This window comes from Populus alba, chromosome 8, assembly GCF_005239225.2.
Source record: "Populus alba chromosome 8, ASM523922v2, whole genome shotgun sequence".
Lineage (NCBI taxonomy): Eukaryota > Viridiplantae > Streptophyta > Magnoliopsida > Malpighiales > Salicaceae > Populus > Populus alba.
The window spans coordinates 17,654,476-17,677,715 of NC_133291.1; the positions used below are offsets into that span (position 1 = coordinate 17,654,476).

Sequence of the window (23,240 nt, forward strand, 5' to 3'; positions counted from 1 at the left end):
TTTTTAATCTTTTAAATTTGGCCCTAGTTCTTTTAATTGAAATTTGTTTTTGTTTGTGATATTTGTTTTTAGATTTCATTCTCATTTGGGTCTTTCCTGTCAAATATTAGCCCCATTTTTTTTTGTTGTTTTTTTCTTTTGAAAGGTTTTTTATAAATAGTTTTTTAAACAATGCTATCCTTCAAAATTAAATTGGATAACATTTAAACTTTTTAATTGAATTTGGGTTTATGACTCAACAAGTTATAATTTTTTAGATTGAACTAGATTTAAGATGTTCTGTGGGTTTACTTGGTTTTTTTTTCTTTTCTAAGCTAATGTTTTCTATTTTTTTTTTTTTGAAGTTTGACTCTCTTTCTTTTCCCGTTCTTTTTCGGTTAGATTAGTATTGGGTTATTTGATAATTCAAATAAACTTGAGTATAGTTTTTTTTTTTCTTGTTGGTTTATTTATCCTTGTTGATTTTTTATACATATTTAAATTGTCAATTTAACTAATAAGCTTGAATTGTTTTTAATCTATTATTTTTTTTATATTAAAAAAAATATAGAACTCTCTATTACTGCAAACACAGCTGCTAAAAATTAGCACGCAATCAATCACACTCTCTCTAAATAAAGAAAACCCGTTTCAAACATATTTGTCGGCGAGAGACGTTATTAATCATATTCACATTACAGGTTAATTACGCTATTAATTATTAATTATTAATTACCACTATATTTCCTTTTATTACTTCTTCTTCTTTTTGCATGGTAATTAAGCTGTCATTTCCTAACTTACCAGAAACAGTTAAACCTGTACATGATTTTTAGCATATATTTATTCATTGAATAAAATATTATTTAAATTTCAAATTTAAATCGGTATCAAACAAAAATATCATTTAGTTAAGAGTATTAATTTATTAAATATTACTGGGTTATAATTTATTTATTTTGTAATGTAATGCTGTAACCGATAATACATAAAGAAAATGTTCTCTGTGTCATTTATATATAATTAATGCTTATAACACACAAGCTTACACCAAGCTGCCCCTGTTTTTGTGGTGCTTCTTCTCCCACTACCTCCCCTTTCTTTCTTTCTTCTACATTAGCTAAGCCATACTTTGTTTTCTTGTCTCTCCTTTTGGTCAATACTGTTGAAGAAGAAGAAAAGTTGTGAGCTCTCCATTAAGATGCCAGTAAGTACGTTTCTTTTATATTTCTGTTTTTATTCCTTTTCTCCTCCTTCAAATCTGGAAAGTTTGGAGTTTTGATTGGTTTTGGTGTTATATCTATGATCTGTTGAAGTGTATCTTTGATTGCCTTTGTGGGATTTTCATGTTTTTGCTGTACAATATGTACTAGTCCATCACGGCAATGGTTATGGCAGTCAATTCAGTTCATTTTTACTATATTTTGATATATTGACATGCTGTGCTTCTCTCTTTTCTAAAACTATGATGATGAAGTTCCATTTTTGCTTGAACTGATGCTTTTGATTTTGAATATTATTAGCGCGATGGACTTTCTTTTTTTCTTTTTTCCATTTCTTCTCTTTCAGTTTGTGAATCATGGCTGCAAAATTTTTGTCTTGGATTGCCGTTTTTTTTGTGTTATAGTTCTTTTGAACAGTGTTGTTTTCATTGGATTCTTGACTCTCTCTCTCTTCTTTTGTTTTTTTTTTTTTGCTTCTTCTTTTGATTGGTTGATTTGTTTACTGCATTGCTTTCCTTTCTCTTGGAATAGCCAAACCATACTTCAACTTCCACTTTATAAGGAGGCTAATTTGTTTTACTAGCAAATACAGTATTCTTAACTTTATTTTATGCTGCTTTAAAATTGCTTTCTGTTTTGATCAATTATGATCTCATATGTTTCATTGATTCAGTTGTCAAATAAAATCTAATAATTCCCTGCTAACTTCATCATAATATAATTTTCCAATATTTTTTGGGGTGTAAAGCATGTTCTTAGTGTTTGAGAAGTTTTTACATCATATAGGAATTCTCTTGATCTCTATGTGGCATCTTTTGTGATAAAATGGACAGCTTGGTTTTTGCCTTTCTGTGTTCTTATTCTTTTGTTGGAGTTTTGAGCGTTGTACAACTCACTGGATTCTAAGAATCCAATAATAGAGGTTTGAGTCTGTTTGTTCTTGTCTTAATGTATTTTCTATGGAATTTATGATTGTTTTGAATTTCATTTATCTCTTGCTTAATGTTGACTGTTGAAAAAAACGAATCTTCGTTTTAGGAATCTGTTTTGAGAATTGCATTTTCACATTTTCAGGTGGCAGTACTCTTGCTACTGGCACTGAGCATTGCCATTAGAACTGATGCAGAAGAGAGCGGCGGCGAGTGTGGTTTCAAACCAAGTTTAAAACCAAGACCACATAGTGTCTCCATCTTGGAGTTTGGTGCGGTTGGAGATGGGAAAACATTGAATACTCTTGCTTTTCAGAATGCCATTTTCTATCTGAAGTCATTTACAGACAAGGGTGGCGCTCAGCTTTATGTCCCACCTGGAAAATGGCTTACCGGAAGCTTCAGTCTGACCAGCCATCTCACACTATTCGTGGAAAAAGGTGCTGTCATTCTTGGATCTCAGGTACTTTTTCACGGCTTGCTCGCTCTTATTCCTTTCCCCTCTTTTGTTTTGTTTGTTCTATGTCCAGAGAAGACAGGTGCAGAAGAAACTTCTAAGAAAGCAAAATTAGGTTCATTATTATGTTCAACCCTTGGATTTCTGACAGATGCTTGCCTTGCTTATTAGGATCCATCCCATTGGGATCTTGTTGATCCCTTACCCTCGTATGGTCGTGGGATTGAACTTCCTGGAAAAAGATATCAAAGTTTAATAAATGGAGATATGCTACAGGATGTGGTAGTGACTGGTAAATGCACTGCCGTTTTCATTTCTCTCTTTCAATTACTGACCCCTTGGTCTCAATTGTTGCTCACCTGGCATTTGTTTGCTGGTCTAGGTGACAATGGAACCATTGATGGTCAGGGTTCAGTTTGGTGGGATTGGTTCGAGTCCCACTCCTTGAACTACAGCCGCCCTCATCTTGTGGAATTTACGTCGTCTGATTATGTAGTAGTTTCAAATCTTACCTTCTTGAATGCTCCTGCATATAGCATTCATCCAGTGTATTGCAGGTAATTTCTATTAAGACCATGGTGATTGCTGATTGAATAAAGAACTCATGAATTGATGGAGTTGACTTGATTTCTGTGTGGAATTGTCTCTGATGCAGTAATGTCGCTGTTCAAAATATTTCAGTCTCTGCTCCTGGAGAATCCCCTTACACCATCGGAATAGTTCCAGGTTTATTGAACATTCTGTGTTTGTTTAGTTACCATGTTTTCCATAGTTGTCCTGAGCACAAAAACATATATATCCCTTCATCATTTTCATTTTCAGATTCCTCCAATAATGTGTGCATAGAGGACAGCCGCATCGAGGTTGGTTATGACGCGATTTCCGTCAAGAGTGGTTGGGATGAATACGGTATCGCGTACGACAGGCCGACAACAGATGTATACATAAGAAGGGTGTACCTTAAATCATCCTCAGGCTCGTCCGTAGCCTTTGGTAGTGAGATGTCTGGTGGCATTTCTAATGTGCATGTGGAGCAGGTCCACATATACAACTCATTTAGTGGCATTGAGTTTAGAACAGCTAAGGGCAGAGGGGGTTATATTAAACGGATCATCATATCAGACGTTGAATTGAGAAATACCAACACGGCATTTGGTGCCATTGGTGATTGTGGGTCACATCCGGATGACAATTTTGATCCTAATGCCCTCCCAGTTCTCGACCAAATCACTTTGCAAGGTGTGATCGGTTCAAACATCACTACGGCTGGCAACTTCACCGGACTTGCAGAATCTCCTTTCACCTCTCTTTGTCTGTTTAATGTCTCCTTGGCAATTCGCAACACCTTATCTCCTTGGACATGCTCAAACGTTGCTGGCTTTTCAGAGTCTGTATCCCCGGAACCGTGTCCTGAGCTCGAGAGCTCCTCAGTTTGCTATTCCCTCTTGAATTCTTACGGCAAATCCACAGACATATGAATACAGTTCCTTCAAAAGTACAGTCATATGGAGTAAAAAGGGATTCTTCTACAGTTTACGGTCTCTAAACTAGGTCAGATTCTTTTCAATAAGATACATTTGTTCCTTCTTTCCGTTGGTCTTGCTTTTCCTCCTGTTCAATCTGCAGATTATTTGTACAGCCTCATATCTTCATTCATGTGTAAGAAAATTTTGATAGTGATTGCACCAAACAGCAAAGGGGAGTCAAATATTCTTAGTATTGCTTTCTGTATTTAATTTAATTAAATTCCTTGCGTTGTTGACAGAATCAGATGCAATGCAGTTTCCTTGTGAAATCCTTAGTGGATATGAATCAATACTAGATGGCTTGAATTGGAACTCAATCATGTTTTTTAATCTTTAGTTTCCTTCCCCAAACAGCATGGTACAAGTTTGTTTGTCCAAGCTGTTCCTGCCTAAGAAAACAGCAAGAAATAAATAAATTTCTAAAAAGTAAATTATTTTTTTATATTTGGTAGTTTTATAAAAAAAAAATAAGTTAGAAAATATTTTTCAGTGTTTTGCTATATTATAAAAAATAAGCTGAAAAATAATTTATTAATATTTTATATTTTTCAAGTTCATTAAAGAGTGAAAACCAAATATGACAAATAAAAAAATTGAAAGAGAGTGAAATTGAAAAAACAATCTAATTTATAAATTACTTCAAATAAAATAAATAGCAATTAAAATAATAGAGATCAAATCTGACAGATAAAAAAAATAAAAGAGAATGAAATTAAAAAAATAAATTTAATTTCATAAATTATTTTAAATAAAATAAATAGCAATCAAAAGAATTAGAACCAAGTCTGACAAATAAAAAAGTTGGAGGATGAAATTGAAAAAATAATATAATTTTATAAATTACTTCAAATAAAACAAATAGCACTCAAAAGAATAGAGGTTAAATCTAACAGATAAAAAGAATTAAAAGAGAATGAAATTTTAAAAATAAATTTAATTTCATAAATTATTTCAAATAAAATAAATAATAATAAAAACAATGAGGATCAAATTTGATAGATAAAAAAATTAAGAGAAGGATAAGAAAATAATAAATAACAATAAAAAGAATCGGGATTAAAGTTGGTATAAAAATATAATTAAATTAAATTTTAAGAAATGAAATTAAAAAAAAAACAAAATAAAATATATAGCAATCAAAAATTTAATAACTAAATTTAATATAATTAAATAATAACAAGATATTTTTTTTATTTTTCACAACTCTCTGAAAAAAATTTATTCAAAATAAAAAGAAAATATTTTTATAGATATTAAGCCAAATTTTTCTTTGACTATAAAATATTTTTTATTGATCAACTTTTCTAATAATAAATAAATATAAAAAAAATATTTAAAAATTATTTTTCATAAAACTGGTGCAGTCTCTAAACTTGTTGCTTGAAGTCTCATATAGAATTATAACAATTATTATAAATACAACTAAAAGATATGGGTCAGTTTAACTGGTTATATGAACAATGAACAGGTTTAATATATTATTTTAATTATTTATTAACAATTTGTTTTGTTGCTCACTTGCCTAACGCATGGTGCTGCCATGTTGAAGGTCGCGGGTTTGAACGGTAGCGAGGATAAAGTGTTTTTACCGTCTACCCTCCATATAAAAGTTTAAAAAAGGCGCAGGCACGCGGACCTATATCAGGCCCACCCACCTGGGTTATTTTGTGGTAGGCCATGGCTTTTTTAATTGGACATTTGTTTTTGTTTTCCCTTTTTTTTATTGATTTTATTTTTTTAAATTCTGATTATAAATTGGTATTTTTATTTTTTATCTTATAATAAAATAAAATAAAATAAAAATTAATTTAACTCATTTCATTCTATAACTGGGTCGCGGGTTTGGCGGGTTGACTAGAACTTTACATGTTTCTTTCTTTCTTTTTCCTTTGATTTTTTTTTTTTGGATTTACCTAGTCAACAAAGTCACATTGGCACAATTCTAATATGATTTAATTTAAAATCTAGGATAAGTAAATAGGCAGGTCAAGATTTTCTTTTTTTCTTTTGGTTTTTTTTTTTTTCAATTCCATCATATAATATTAAATTTTATCATTTGATATTAAATTAATTGTAAATTAGTATTTTTATTATTTTATCATATAGTAAAAAAAACTTAACTCAACCCAGTAAATTTTATAACCTGAGTTGCTAGATTTTCAAGTTAATGAAATAAATCTCACTTGGGTTTGTTTTATTATTTTGTTTTCTTTGACCTACATAAGGTTATACCAGAACAATTTTTTTGCTTTACTTTTTCTTTCTGACATATATGTAATCAAGATTAAAAAAATTCATTCTCAAAATATATATATATATATATATATATATATATATATATATAGAGAGAGAGAGAGAGAGAGATAATTTCCTTCCAAATTTTCCAAGTTATATCATAAATTACTTTTCAGCACTTGAGAGAAGTTTATTTGAAACAATTGCTTAATGTAAATCTATTTAAAATGTATATTTTTTATTTTTTTAATGGTGAAAAAAATTAATTAAAAATACAATAATTTTTTATTTTTTAAATATTAAGATAATAATATATTAGATTGACATTAATCAACCTGAGTTTATCCATCAAATACGCGCCTTAGATCATGGATCTAACTTGATTTAATTATTTTATTTTTAAAAAATTATTTTTTATTTAATTACATAATAATTAAGATATGTGTGCAGAAAAAAAAATCAATGAATATATTTTTTTTTTTAAATGATGAGCTATACAAAAAGCATGCTTGCTAAAATTAAAAAAAAAATCAACTACAATATTATTCGAGAACCAACAAAATTTTAGTGGTATTTCAAAAAAATAATAAGTCAAATATATTTTCAATTAATTTGAGAAAATTAATAAAGCAATATGTATAATATATATTTAGTTATTTAATTTCTAAATAAGTAAATTTAAAATGAAAGGGAAGAAAAGGAAGAAAAAAGCTCGCGCACCTAGCCCACCGAAAATCACGCCCTCTGCGTGACCTAGCACCACAAGCTTGAGTGCATGGACCTAATCTTTTTAATTATTTAAAAATAAACAGACAAGTGTTGTTATCCCATTTGTTAAAACAAAAGGAAGAAAAGAAGTAGATGATGCGTTATTTCCTATCTCAAATTCAGACAGTACAAAGGTGGCTAAAAAATTTATTCTCAACATATAAAAACACGTAATAAATATAAAACCAATTAATACGTAATAAATAATGTAAGAACCTCCCAATGCCAATTAATCAACCCCAAAAACTATCTAAAAAATTACAAAATCAAGTTATAAAAAAAATCTCTCTCAACCACGATCTATTTTTTCAAGTAAGGTAAAAACTTATTGGGACTCTTGTTATCTAATGAAACCTGTTATTTTTTGTTATTTAAATACAGCCAACCAACAACTTTATCTTTTCTTTATTGTAATTCGGTGACTTTCTTTACTCTCATAGATTCAAGAAATGAAATATAAATAAAATAAAGTATTAAACTAAATCATATAATTTTAAAATTAAAAGGGCCAAAAATGATTTTTCATAAAATTATAAAACTAAAAGGTGTTGGCACAAGATTTTTTTAAGAAAGGGTTGTCATTTCACCAAGATTTTAATTTTGGTTCTCTTATTTTTTTAATTTTTTACAAACAACAAAGCTAGATTATTTTTTGCATAATCAAGAACAAACTCAATGTTAAGACACTTTTTAAGATTGCAATAACAAAACTGACACAAACCCAAACTATCAAGCCAAATCACCAAACAATGCAATGTGGAAGATAAACCAAAAACTTAATGTTTGAACTAAAAAAAAAGAAATAAAAGACCAAAAAATATTTATTTTATTTTTGATATCATTTCACCTTAATTTGAGTTTTGGTCCCATCATTTTTAATTCTCGACAAACAATCAATTTAATTCTTCTTCAAAATCAACAACCAGCTCAATAATGAGATTTTTTTTAAATACAAAAACCAAAAGAGAGGAGCTCAGAACAAATCACTAAATCCAATCACCAACACAATATAAAATAAATAAATAAATTGATAACCAAAATAAAATAAATTAAGGATAAATAAATAAAAACATTTTGCGAATCTACTGTGTTTGCACTCATAATCTATAGTAAAACACTTGGCACATTTAGCGTTTCATTTATTATAAAAGTGATTTTTTTTTTAATGTATCCTTGGGTTTTAAACATCCAAATTTAATTTAAACAATTATTTTTATTATTTTTATATAATCAAATAATTCTATTAGATCCAACCTTGTTATCTATTTTTATTGTTCGAGCTGAAATGCCCAACAACTTTGTATACTTCTTTCCTCTTATGTCTAAAACCTTGATGAAATGCCCTATAAATTCTAGGTTTACTTCAAATGTTTACCAATGAGACATGAAATCCATTTCAGATTCAGCCTTACTAAATCATTGGTTTGAAAAGATTATAAATACACATGTAAGAGAGAGAGAGAGAAAATCAATTATCTCAATCTATCCATTTTTTTCTTGCACATATTTACACATGTATTTTTACGATTCTTTGAAATTCAATATATTTAGAAAATAAGGTTATTTGATGGTTGGATTGTGAGTTAATTCAAGGTTGTTGTTCAAAAATTTCTATTCTCCAAGATATAAAAAACTGATTCCATGATTAGTGCTTTCTAGCACCAACAAAAAATCTTTTTTTGACAGATTTAAGAACTCTTTAATGATAAAATCAATAATTTTTAAGAGGAAAGAAGTAATAAATACAGTAAAAAGCATTAAATGTCAAGAACAAAAGTATTTTTTCTTGTTTTAATATAAGAAATATTTTAGTACTCAAAAGTATTTATCTTTTAAAAATAAAAATTTTGAACCCTACCTAAATGTTATAGATGTATATTTTTACTATAACATTAATGAGGTTAGGCATCCCTAACATGGTCATTTAATGAGATAGAAATATATATGTTTTTATTAATAATAAAAAATAAATATCTTTGATATGAATATTAATAAAAAAATAAATATCTTTAATATTATTTTCAATAGCGATCTATCAAGAGAAAAAATATCAGGATTTATTCTCTTTCTTTAAGGATCTTAGAAGATAAAAATAAATCCTTATTAGCTAGCATTTGTCAATGACCTCCCTTGACTTTTAAGGTGGGTCGGTCTTAAGAGAACTTAAACTCCAGTCTCGGCCGAATCCATCTCAAGTTGAATTCGGTTTAACCCTAGCCCTCTTTGCAAGCAACGAAGTCCATGGTTCGTCACATTTATAACAGAAGCAGATAAAGAATTTTACCTCTGCAGCTGGTTAGGAGTGGGAATGTGGGATTGCTACGTTGTTAGTACTGCACGTTTTATTCTTTCATTATGTAATTAACATTGTTTAGTTACTATTTCCCAATAAAAAATAGAGAGAATATCTTTTTATTATTATTTTAAAATAACAAAAATCCACACTACAACTATCATAAATATAAATTAATTTTTATGTATTCATCATTTTATAAATTTACTTGATAGGTTATTTTTGTGTCTCCATCATTTTATAGATTTACTTTTTATTATTATTAATATGGATATTCAAGTGAAATTGCACGCACTTCAACTAATCTCACAGGCCCTAAAGTTAACAATTATGTAAGTCTTCAGTGACAATCATATTAGCAACCATAGTCCTCGAACTTGAGACTACAGGGAAAACAAACCTTTTAGTCTCATACTTTTACCACTGGACCACCTACTAGATGGTTTACTTGATAATAATTCAATATCTAAACTAATATGCTTGATATTGTAATGATCAATCAAAAAGTTATGTATTATCTAAACACTAGTTATTTACTCGCCTCATGTTGTAGGGTAATTCTTTAAATCTGTTTTTATATAGTTCTTTTACAATTAAAATAGACATTTATATGGAAGGATATGATTTAAATTCTTTTATGCACACACATGCTATTCTTTTCTTATTCTTACCAAAATATTTTTTTACTAGTGGCATTTTTTAAAATTAAAAGTAAAGGCAATTAAAATATATATTTTTTAAATTTTCAATAATTTAAAATAAGTAGAAAATGTATCTCTTCAATCTAAACTATATTTTTATATCAGTTCATTTCTTTTATTTTTAACATTTTTTTTTTTAATCAAAAGCACTTTTTTAAATTAAAAACAATTATCATGATCTGAGAAGTAAGTTTCGGTAAAAAAAAATTGAAATCATATCTTGAAATAAAGATTATAATTAAAAAAATATAAATTTTATTTTTAAGAGGAACCAATAACATTAAAATACTGACCGTTTTGTTAACAAAATTTGACCATCATATTACTTTTTCTCTCCTTCTTAATTTTTATGCAACTTTCTCTATCCTCTCTCAAAACTTGGAGATTGAAATGTAAAAAAAAATAAAAATTAGTGTCTAAATATAAAATCTTTAAACTAAATAGACCAAAATTCTCAAATGGTGATTTTTTTGGATGATTTTTTTTTGTCTAAATTAAAAAAAAAACACCCATTATTTGTTTTTTTTATTATTTTGGTCCATCTACTTTTAATTATTTTCTGCACTATAAAGTCAAATTGGCTTCTAATTCAATTATGAAATTTTATCAAACAATTTGAATTTTCAAAAAATGTAAAGAGAAGAAAATATTCATAAAATACAACAACATCACATAAAATGATGAAATAAAAAACAATAGCAACCAAAATAAACCAAAAATACAATTAACATTAAAAAAAAATGCTAAAAAAGTGAAACTAGGCAAGTGAAAACGCCGTTAACAAAATCATATAAGTAAATAGTAATATACTAGGTTATTGCTTCACACTATACTGCAAAACAACTCAATTTTTATTTTTTTTAAAGTGAAAAAACTTGGATAACCAAAAATCTCCAACAACGTGGATTTAAAAAACAATTTGACATGATGATGTATTAAATCAATATGAATTAACCATGAGTAACTTGCCAAAATTCGCGATTCAAGTTTTAAAACCGTGATAACCCTATAAAAAATAAATTAAAACCAAATAATCATACAAAAATCAAAACAAAACATATAAACGAAGACTAATTCAATTTTTAAAAAAACAAAAGATGTATTGAGACAAAATGTATTAGATCAAATTTCATTTATTGGCTTAACCCACCAAGCTCCATTGAATTAAATATATTTTTTTACCTAAATATATCATAAAAAATAGTGAAATTTATAAATGATGAAATTGGAAGAAAAAAAATTAAATGAAAAAAAAGAGACAATAACATATTGCATTGACTTCATCTTGCCATCTTAATTCGTCAAACCCCCGACCCAAACCATGTACTTTGTTGAGTTTAATAATTTTATTTTATTTATTTATTTTTTAGCTAAATATGGTATAATATAAACAAAAGAATTTTTTTTCAAAAAAAGTTAAAAGATGTAAATGGAATGAAAAAAAAATGAAGGACAAAAAAATAAAAAAAAATGAGGCTACTAAGAGCATTTGGTTTGGGTGCCCAACATACCTGGACCTTTAAAAAATGAGCCCAATCCTGCACAACTGTGAAAACAAAATAAGATAAATGACTCATTATCTAATATGATAGACAATACATTCTATTCTCTTACCCAAACTCTAATTATAATGATGGCTAGAAAATCATTGGTTTTTTTTTTTTTTTTGTCAACTACTCATTTTTTTACCCACTCTTTTCCCCTAAATAACACCTTTATAACATAAAAAATTAATATATCAAGCTAAGAGAATCGACAAAATGGTTCTAAAACACAAAATCATAGCAAGTATAAAATTTATTTTATGGTTTCAATTTGTTTCTATAGGCATTATTGAGATTCAAAACAACTATCATCAAATTTTTTTTGTTGAATAGAACTTATTGACACTAAAATCAATTTTTTTAATGCCCAAAATCAATGGAAATTGATGGCTTTCTCTCACCTTGTTGAAATCCCACAACATTCTCTCTCTTCTCGCAAACCCGGGACTGAAAAATAAGAGAAATCAACTTTTTGATAAAAAAATGATTTTTTGAAAATTATTGGGCCTTTTAAGACTACAAAGAGAAAGTGGAAGGGTACAAATGAATTCTAGATTAAAAATTTAGATTGGTAATGAGATTTTTCCGTGTTTCACATTTTGATACCCTATGTATTAATTTGTCCCAAACTTAAACAAATTATAACCTAGTTTGGGCGGACAAGAAATAAAAAAAAACATTTGAGGATGAAAAATAATTGTTACAATAAATGTCTTAAGCGTTTTAATACATGTAACTAGCTTGGATGCCATGAGTTGCGGTTAAAAAAGAACAAGGCACGGGGAATATTTTTGGTGGCCAATGGGTCAATATTGAAATCAACTTCCTATTTTCTTATATTTAATCAAATCAAATAAAATATTATAAAGTCTGTATATCATGTTTATATTAATTAATTAATTAATTATAAAATAAAATATCTTTTATAAAAAAGCTAAATTTAACAGAGAATAATAAATAAAAAAAAACCTAAAATAACCCGAGCTATTTTTAAAATCAGTGAAGAATCCTACATAAAGCAAATAAAAAAAATAATGGAGTTCAATCCCCAATTAAATAAATAGTGAAGGATGAAACTGAAAAACATGAGTTTGAAAAAAAAAGGAAAAAAAAAAAAAGCAAACCTAGACGAATCTTTTAAACTTGAGTTAATTTTCCAAACTCGCAGCATGTGAAATCCTAGATATAGGCTCAATTAATAAGCTCAACTCTCAATAAATTCAATGTTGAAGGATAAAAAAAATCAATTTAAAAAATTTTTCAAAGTAAAAAAATAACAATATAACGAATGATAATAAAATCCAATAGGAAAAAACTAAAGGTAGATGAAATTATAAAAAAAAATCAATTATAAAAATTAATTCAAATAAAATAAATAACAATAAAAAGAATGGAGAGCAAATTTGAGAAACAAAAAAAAAATTAAGAAGGATGAAATTGAAAAAAAAATTATTTTTATGCACCATTTCAAATAAAAGAAACAGTAATAAAAAAAATGGACCAAATTTGAAGGAAAACATTTGAAGGGCTACTTTGAAAATTTACAGAAGTAAAAACGAAAATAAAAAAGAAAAGAGAAAAGAAAAGAAAAAAGTTATCAAAGCCAAACTAGTGGTTCGTTGACAACACATATCGACCAGGAATGGAGTGGCTGTTCAGATAATTTGAACATCGCCCTTGAAGCTGGTGTTTGGCCACCGTGTGATGCTGCATATGCTGCTTGAATAGCGCAACCACTACTCAGGTGTTGATACGTGCATATGCCAACCATTTTTTTTTTTAATAATATTTATATTTTTAAAATTATAAAATTAACCCTTATCAACTTCATATGAATAAAAAAAACCTGAATACAAATACAAAAATGCCCTCAAATGTAAGCTGAGGAAAATTTTATTTTTAAGAATATTTAAATCATTTTACTATGCTTGAAAAACTGAAAATACAAAAAGCCCGTGCACACTTGTTTTAAAGAATTCTGATTCTAAGGGTAGAGTAGAAAAGGATCATATTTTTTTAGTCTATTACTGTGATGTAATTTACCTAAATCAACAATTTCAGTCCTCGTCAGTTTTATAATATTGGAAAAAACATAATAATAAAGATAATGAGTAAAGCCCAACACCCTCGAAAGACAACGGCCCAAAATAGGAATTCATCGATTATCATCTCTCAGAAACAAAGACCAAAACCCTAAAAAAACCCCTCCGAGTAACCACCGAAAAACGCAAGAGAGACGAGAAGATCTAAGGTGGAACTTCAATGGCGGCGAAGAAGCAAGAGAGCAACAGCAAACCAAAGAAGAGAAATCGAAACCCAGATGCCAATGCTAATCCAGATAGCTCATCTTCTAAAAAACCGAAGCTTGTTAGCTCAAAACCTAAAAACAAGCCAGTGGAGAAGGTTTTCAAGCCATTTAAGAAGACGTTTGGGAAAGTGAAATCGCAATCTGGTGAAGAGAAGAAGACCCCTTTATCAAAAAGAGAGCGTAGGATACATGCAAAGGTTAGTTCTTTTGTAGCTTTTATTGGTTTTATATATTTTTTGTTTCTTTGTGTACTGAGTGCTCTTGTTTGGTTTATTGTAGGAATTGACAGAGGCAAGGAAAAAGAGAAGGAAGCAACATTACACTCTTGAACAAGTATGCGTATTCTTTTAATTTGTATTCTGTACTCATTTTTATTCATTGAAGTGATTTTTTTTTAATGGGAAGAAACCTTTTGAATTGGTTCTGGGTCGTATTTTAAAGAGTTATCTGGGACTAGCGTGTTCTTTTAGGAATCAAATTATCATTTCAAGGTAAGGGAAGTAGAAGTTCAACGCTTTGTCCTCCATTGATAAGGGAATTTGCAGTTTGCATTGGCTATAATTGATGCAGTAAGTTTTGTTTATGATGGTTTGTTGGTTTGAGCAAATATCTTGTATTTTTGTACAGGAGCTTGCACGTCTTTGGGAAAAGATGAGGCAGCGTAATATTGCCAAAGAAGAGAGATCAAAGTACGTATTTTTGGGTCTAACCTGATTCCATGATTACATGTCCATGACATTCTTCTTTCACTCAATCATTTCCCCCCGCTATATCATCTTAAAGGATAATTACTGAAGCTATACAAAAGATGAAGGGTAAGATTCCTGAAATTGCAAGCTCCCATGTTTCGTCCCGTGTTTTGCAGGTGATTTTCCACTTTGTTTGTTTTCCCATAATATGGATTTTTCCTAAGTTACTAGTTTGTAAATGTTTGCTGTATCTTTCATTTATTCTGTTTTTATTTCATTTTAGACTTGCGTGAAGTATTGTTCACAAACTGAAAGGGATGCTGTATTTGATGAGCTCAAGCCACATTTTCTTACCTTTGCGAGCAACAAGTATGCAATTCATCTTGTGACGAAAATGTTAGATAATGGTACGTTTTGTGTTCAAAGAATGAAGAGAAACTAGAGGGACAATCCGAACACCATTTCCTATATGCTAGTTTCAGTCTTGTAAGTAAACCCTTTTACTTGCATCATCTTAACTTCTGTATCTTGTTTGCAGCTTCTAAAAAACAGTTAGCAGAGTTCATCAGCCCCCTCCGTGGGCATGTTGCTTCCCTTCTTCGACACACAGTTGGATCTGTTGGTGAGTTATACACATTAGTTTCTGTTTGTTCTGGTTAAGGAGTGGTAGATGCCTTCGATGCTTTTATTAAAGCTATAGTGATTCAGCTCAGTTGTCTGTTAGTCACTGTAAATCTCCTGATTTTTGTTTAACTGAATTCTGGTGGTTTCTTAGTTCTGAAGTCTCAATAGTTTCATTGAAACCTGATTCGTCCTAATACTTGATGCAAAACATTACCTCTTTAATGGGCTATTCCCCTGAATATTTGTTTAGATTATTGTTGTTTTTGGTGTTTTGCTATCCTTTTTGGGAGAATATGGTTAATATCCTATGACTTCTCAAGTTTTTGATTAATTGGATTGGGGCTTCCATTGAGGTAGAATGCAACTGCTTACTTTTTTTTTAATTCCTTGTCAGTTATTGAGCATGCATACCAGCTGGGAAATGCAACTCAAAAACAAGAGCTTCTGATGGAGTTATATTCTACCGAGCTTCAATTGTTCAAGGACCTTGCAATGATAAAAGAGAGCAGGTAACTTCTTGGCTGTTTCTAGTGCTTTGCCATGCAAGAGTATTTGCTGTTGTAGCACTTTGTATTTTGTAAAATTCTATGTTCATGCAGTTCACTTGATTGTGTCATCTATTTTTCTATGCCTTGGTTATTTTTCAGGTTAGTGGATGTCATCTCGAAGCTGAACCTACAGAAAGGTTCAGTCTCACGACACATGACTTCTGTCATTCAACCAATTTTGGAGAAAGGAATTGTTGATCACACCATTATACACAAGGTGCTGATAGAGTACCTCAGCATAGCTGACAAGGTGAATATAACATTTAATGCCCTAAAATTAGAAGCATATTCTTTTCTGCAGCAGCAGCTTCTCTTTGCAACTTTATTATCTTTCTAAATTAAGTTTGTTTTTAGACCTCTGCAGCAGAAATAATTCAACAATTGTCAGGTCCACTTCTTGTTCGAATGATCCATACAAGGGATGGATCTCGGATTGGGATTCTGTGTGTCAAACATGGGAGCGCTAAGGTTTATTGCATTTGATCCGATCTTTAATATTCACTGAGATTTTAGAAAGTAGTTATTTATTTATTTATTTATTTATCCAGTCATGTGAAGAGGGTTATTCATATTTCCATTGGTTGTCAATTCCCCTTTAATCTTTTTATTTTTAATATTCAGGAGCGAAAGAAGATTGTCAAAGGACTGAAAGGCACAGTAGGCAAAACAGCTCATTTTCAATATGGAAGTTTGGTAAATATCTAATCTTTCATTTCTACCTGCTAGATGGCTTGAGTTATTTGTTCTTGAGGCAGAAAAAGAAAATTCCATTCAATCCTGACATTGTCTTCTGCTGACTTGAAAAGAGTCAAATGAGTATTAAGTTTTTGGTGTTGTGATTCACTAATAGAGTTCACCCTTATGTGTATTGCCTTGGGTAGATCCTGTATCACAGAAATTTCCTCCGAATCTGAATATATTACCAAACTGCCAGGTAGTTGTAGATGGACCTATTTTTCTGTTTTTTTTTTTCTTTTCTGTGGGGGTTGGGGGGGGGGTGTGGGGATGGGGGTGGTTATTGTTCAAATTGTAAAGATTAGTGACTGAAGATTATATGCTTTAAAGAATACAAGTGTTTTTAAACTTTCAGCTCCTCTGCGCTATGCTCAGGATCATCTGTTTCCTTGATTTTGCATCATCATATTTTAGTTTTCTGTGTTACCTCTGACTGTTAACTTTTTGTGCAACGGATATTTTTCAGGTGCTCGCCTGCATTGTTTCAACTGTTGATGACACAAAGCTTGTAGCAAAGGTTTTTTCTTGATGTGATGCTTATTATCATTATTCTTTGGCATTTTCATTTGGATGTCTCTCTGATTGAGTTTCTATCAAACTCTTCTGGTTACAGACTGTCATTCGTGAGCTGCAGACAATTTTAAAGGAGCTTGTTTTGGATAAGGTTTACTCTTCTTGCTCCTTGGAAGTCATTTTGGTAACAGATATAATGGAAAAAGGTGATGTGCAGGTTTAATGTAAAATATGGAAGGTCACCAAGCATTTATTAGAACCTGGAATGCCACAAATGGAACTGGTTATTAATTCAACATATCAACAGAAACTTTGGACACCTCAAATTTTTTTTTGGAAAGTGTTGTGGCTAGTTGATGCAATATACTTAATTATCGATTAATTTCATGGGATTTTTTAATCTGAGTTGTTTTATATTTTCAGATTAGCTGTCTGGTTTTACCTTAACAAAACTTGTTCCTAAGGAGATCTTTTCATTGCTTTTTAGAATGGAAGACGCCCTTTGTTGCAGCTGCTTAATCCAAATTGTACGCGGTATTTTAGTCCTGATGAAATGGCTTCTCTTAGCTTATCTATTTCCTCTCTCAATGCCATGGTAATGTGATAATCATTTATCATTTATCTGCACCCCAAGCCATCTTAGATTGCTGACACTACTATGCTGGAATACATTATATTGTATGTCTATTCCATTAGCAGGGTGAATTAGAAGTGAATCGTGAAACAAAGTCTTTAAAGGATGAGGAATCTAGTGACAAGGACAATAGTGGGAGAGACGTTACAATGGCTGAGGCTGATGGAAGTGCAAGTTCTGAAACTCTTCAACTTGTTGAGGGCAGCAAAAAAGATCCTTCTATTAGAAGGCAGGAGTTGTTGGTGGGCAGTGGCCTTGCCAAGGTTTGTCACAAACAGATCCCTCAAATTCCTTTTCTTCTTTTCAATGGTGTGTCTGTATCAGAAAAGATGTCTGACTTTGATACTGCTGTACTTTGCAGAACCTCATTGACATGTGTACCGAGAATGCAGAAGAGTTGCTTAGATCAAATTTTGGCAAAGAAGTCTTATATGAGGTCAGTCCTTGCTTCTGATAATTTGTTATTGTGATTGTCCACTTCTAACCTCTGAAAGTTCAGTTTTTTAAATTTGTTATGATATGTTCTGCTCATCTGAAATCCATGTCAGTGAACTTGTCATTTTGCTTGATTATAGGGTTTAGCAAGCACATACATACTTATTAATTTTCTTTGTCAATTATCTGCCTAAACCCATTGGATCATTCAATTTGATTCATCTTAGTGGTAAATGCAGGCTGCAACTGGGGGTTCTGGTGGCATTCTCCAACAAACTTTGGGTGATGAGTTGAATGCCTTGCATGAAGCTATAGCATCTGTTGCTGCAGAGTCTAAATCTGAAGGATCAGAAAAGGAGCATGTCCTTGAAAATTTCCACTCGAGTCGTACGATTAGGAAATTAGTTTTGGACAACCCCGCCTTTGCCGCCACTCTATGGAAGAAAGCTTTGAGTGGAAAATGTGAGCAGTGGGCACAAGGTCACAGGTTAGGCTAACATTTAAATCTCTCTTGAAAGTAGAATGCATTTAGGCGAAGCATAATTTTGATATCTGATGTTAATGTCTTTGCTGACGTTCTGCAGTTCCAAGGTAATATGTGCATTCTTGGAATCATCAGATGCCATGGTCAGCAAACTGGCCAAGGAAGAGTTGCAGCCCTTGATAAACCGGGGTATTCTTAAATTACCTGAAAAGAAGCAACCAGCCAATGAAGTTTAAGTTCGCAGTTGGTGGTGGATAGAATGACTCTCATCTCAAAGTACAAGCACAGCAGATCCGGGACCACTGGCTGGGGTGAATTCAACCGCAGCAAGATAAGTATCGAGTGAAGCCAGATCTGACAAGGTGTTATACTATCTGGTGTAACCTTTCTTTCACTTCGATAACTCGTATTATAATGCGCTCGCCTTCTGTACATTATAGTTTCTCTTTGCTGCGGATCTTCGGCACACTGCTGAATTACATTTTTGTGAACCCTTTAAAGCTCGAAAATTTTGTTATGTTACAACTTACAAAGTTATGTCAAGTTATGTAGGCATTTGATCAAATATATGACTTTTGAGACAGGCGACAATCTATAGCCAGCCCCCGCGATAAGAGTATATTATGCAAGTGTACTGGGATGCTTTATTACTTGATTAGAAGCCCTTTTAAGTGGCCCAAGGTCACAATTTATTCATGATAAACAAGTTAGCTAAAAAAGTTTTTCAACCTCTAATCTCTATTATTAAACCTACCTGGCTTATCCTGGTGGGTTGATCCAGGATTTATAGATTTGTTATGTTTGATCTTGTTGCTGCCTGGCTGGCTTGGATTAATACGTGACTTTTTATATCGAGATGATCCCAGGTATGCTTCCTTGAAGAAATTATCCCTCTTATCTCTTGACGTGAATCATGACAGTCACCTCAGCTTCTTCTCTTCTTTTCCTTTGGTTTTTTGTTTTTCTTGAAAACTAGCCATAGGTTAGGATCCGCAGTTGTGCGGGAGATCTTATTTGTATAATACTCGTAGAAATATTCAATATTATTTTTCTCTTCGTCATCTTAATGCTGATTGACAAGCTAACTTGCAACTTGGCAGATTCTCAGCTGGTTTTTGTCTCGCGTTTTCATTGGATGCGGTATTTTTGTACGGATCCATTAAAAAATTGAGTTTTAAATATAATTAGTGTTTGGAAACGCGGTTGAAACCGTGTTCTTAAAAAATTCAAAAGTTTTTTTTTTTTGCTAAAATTTAACGTGGTTTGTATTTTTTGGATTGTTTTGATATGCTGATGTTAAAAATAATTTTTTTTTTAAAAAAAAAATCATTGGCATGCATTTCGACATGAAAAGTTATTTAAAAAGAAACCGTTATCACACTGCCAAACACACTCATAGTTTATGTAGTATTTTTTACATGTATTTTTAATTGAGTTTTATAAAATCCTGTTTATCTTTGTGTTTCAAAAGTGTTTTTGAAAAAAAAAAAAAATTCTTGGTGTTTTTAAATTATTTTAAAAAATATAAAATCTTGTTTGTCTTTGTGTTTTAAAAGTGTTTTAAAAAAAAATTGATATATTTTTGGTGTTTTTAAATTATTTTAATATGTTGATATCAAATATAATTTTTTTTTTAAAAATATTTTTTTGATACATTTTCAAGTAAAAAGCATTTTGAAAAGCAACCGCAACAACAACTACACTTTTACTAGATATTTTATACATGTTTTTTGCTACACATAAACTTCAACCATAATTTTTACCAAAAACATTTAAATCAAATAAACCACAGTTAACCGTACTTTTTTTTAAACTTATTTTTTTTAAGTCACAATCACAAAAGCTATTTCAAATACAAACACACTCTTAGAGTGTGTTTGGGAACGTGATGCAAACCACATTCCCAAAAAAATTGATTTTTTTTTGCTTAAAATGATTTTTTTTATTTTTTTCAAATTGTTTTAATATGCTAATGTTAAAAATAATTTTTAAAAAATAATAAAAAAAACTTAATTTTAATGTATTTTTAAACAAAAACATTTTGAATCATCATCGCCACTATAATCCCAAGCCTTAAGATTATCTTTGCATAATTTAAGCCTTCACTATATACAATAAATCTTTTTGACATTTGAGAAGTTGATTTTATTAACCTTTTATTTATTTATTTATTTATTTATTTTTTATATAGTTCTTTAAAATATATAGATTTTACGCACATGTGACTTTGCAATCAGCCAAATTCAAAATAATGATCGTCCTTCCTTGACATGTTATGGGGAGTGGCCAACCTTCCTTGGGTCTAACCTAAGGAAAGAACTTAGTCTCTATAGGCTTAGCTACACTTGAAGTCTTAAACTTTAACCCCCCTATATCTTTTAAGTGTATAAAAGTCCTTCAAGAATCCACTATATTTTTATCTGGTAAGGGATATTTATCCCTCATTCAATGCTATCAGGGTAATTACTCTACAGTCCCTTCTTTTATGAGTTATAAATACACCATGAGAGCTTTATGACAAAAAAATTCACAATCTTCATTTTATATTACATATATATTTTTAGAGCATCTCTCTCTATAATATTCTTGTATATTCTCTCTAAGAAGATATTTATTTAAACATAAAAAAGTCTCTACTTTCTTTAAAAGAGATCTTTCATAAATATTAACCATGGAGTTTTGGACTATAAAGAACCAAGTATAAGCTATTAACTACTTTGACTAAGAAGAATGGAGGGGATTGTTAAGACCAATTAATTAATCGATTATCCAACCTGAGAACCCTATTCCCTAAGTAGTTAAATTTTTAAGACATCATCGACACTTTCACAGTTTGATATAACAATTGTGTAGGGTTTTTTTTTTTTTTCTTAAATGCATTAGGATGTTTATAATTCTTTCAAGGTTTTGCTATTTTTTTTATATCAAGATACAAAAAATTATAAAAAATAGAAAAAATTACTGGTTTAATAATTTTTTAAATAAAAATTATTTTTAATTGCACCTTGACTCAAAAATTAGCTTAAGTTGTTTTTTACACTAGTTTTGGCACGGGTTAATAAACAATAATTTTTTTAAAAGAAAACAACAGGAAGTATAGTAATTTAAATAAAAAATAATAAATCTGAATTAAGTAGGCAAGTGAGAACTTTGGCTGTTTCTAATAACTATGCTTTTACACATGCATTATAAAGCACACATTTGAAATTTATTTACAGTGCATCTGCTGCATTTTTCTTTCAGAAAATCAACTGCTTAAATTCTTGGAACCACTCAAAGCTTATGGTCCAAAAGAAGAAAAATAAAGAATAGTAGGCGGGGCCTATCGACCTGCTTTCACCTACTCTAGGTAATTTTTCTATAAAAAAAGCATTTTTTATTTATCTAACATTGAATAATGCCTTCACTCGATACCTATTAAAAACAACTATATGAGATTAGTTTTCACCGTGGAGGTACTTACATTTTATATTTTACTATATGAATTCATATAATGAAACAATTTTTTTCTTCACAATGCAATGAATAAAATATTTTTAAAAAATATAATTTGAGAAAACAAAAAATGAGTAAAAAAACTAAAAAACCGATTAAATTGAGAAAACAAAAAAAAAATAACTGAAAAAATCGAACCATGAAAAAAAACCGATTAAACCGATTTAAATTTTGAAAAAAATCGACCGGTTCAGTTTATAAGCCTGAAACTGAAAAAATCAAACTAAACTGAACTCAAACAGAAAAAAACCAGGCCAAACTGGAAAAAATCGAGTCAAACCGGTATGAACCAATTTTTATCTTAACAAACAAACAGAACTAAACCGGAAAAAAACCGAGCTAAACCAAAAATATCTTTCTAGTAACAAGGAGTGTTATTATTTTTTATTTTATTTATTATAAGATTTTTGTGTTTGTCTATATTCTCTAGCTTTATAGATTCTTAAGAAATGAGCACCATTTTTTTTTTTCCATTTTGAGAATCCAAATTATTTTTGTTTCTTGATAACGAGAATACCATATTATTTTTAGATAACTCCAAACATTTACTATGTGAATCTGTATTCTCCACCTCTCTTTATTTGTTGTGTTTCCCCCCTCATCTGCCTTGTTCCACTTCTCTTCAAGTATATATGAAGAAGTGTTTTTCCCCTCATTTATTTTCAATGCATGCATATTGCAGGAAAACACTGGGGTTTTTTTTGGAGTGAGGTAATAATTGTTTTTTAAAATATTTTTTATTTTAAAAATATATTAAAATAATATTTATTTTATTTTAAAAAAATTATTTTTAATACCAGTATGACATTGAAATAAATTAAATTTTAACGATTTTCTATTTGAACTGCAATCCAGACATACAGACCCTAAACATGCCAATAGACATTGATAAGGGCTGCTCTCAAATTTTTTGTACAGAAGATTTATACAATTATTCTCTGTAAGAATGAGGATTATTTTATATATTATATTTGAAAATTGAATCATTAGATTTGAAATTGAAGCATAAATCAACCCTAGCTGGTGATAGTGATTAGGAGAGGATATATTGGAGCCAAATTTCTTGACTCCAATTATTAATTAACCTTGTCAAACATTAACAACCAAGTGGCACCATTAA

At 30.0% G+C, this 23,240-nt stretch overlaps 2 protein-coding genes across 3 annotated transcripts; both read left to right on the forward strand.

Annotated features, from left to right (window-relative positions):
- Positions 1-1,010: 1,010 nt before the first annotated feature.
- LOC118042373 (probable polygalacturonase) lies at positions 1,011-4,304 on the forward strand. The gene is made up of 6 exons (XM_035050021.2): positions 1,011-1,186; positions 2,277-2,594; positions 2,760-2,880; positions 2,971-3,145; positions 3,244-3,314; positions 3,411-4,304. The coding sequence occupies exons 1-6, from the start codon at positions 1,181-1,183 to the stop codon at positions 4,064-4,066; spliced, it is 1,347 nt and encodes a 448-aa protein (XP_034905912.1). The 5' UTR covers positions 1,011-1,180; the 3' UTR covers positions 4,067-4,304.
- Positions 4,305-13,781: 9,477 nt separating this feature from the next.
- On the forward strand, positions 13,782-19,353 carry LOC118042361 (pumilio homolog 24). 2 transcript variants are annotated; one of them, XM_073411172.1, is made up of 17 exons: positions 13,782-14,160; positions 14,243-14,296; positions 14,591-14,652; positions 14,747-14,828; positions 14,936-15,059; positions 15,191-15,274; positions 15,671-15,785; positions 15,924-16,074; positions 16,179-16,292; positions 16,446-16,517; positions 17,026-17,076; positions 17,173-17,223; positions 17,560-17,667; positions 17,769-17,969; positions 18,068-18,142; positions 18,381-18,628; positions 18,726-19,353. In XM_073411172.1, exons 1-17 carry the CDS (start codon positions 13,918-13,920, stop codon positions 18,859-18,861), a joined length of 1,971 nt encoding a protein of 656 aa, XP_073267273.1. In that variant the 5' UTR covers positions 13,782-13,917; the 3' UTR covers positions 18,862-19,353. The 2 variants fall into 2 exon arrangements, with proteins under 2 accessions (XP_073267273.1, XP_073267274.1); XM_073411173.1 differs by having other exon boundaries at positions 17,772-17,969.
- Positions 19,354-23,240: the final 3,887 nt, after the last annotated feature.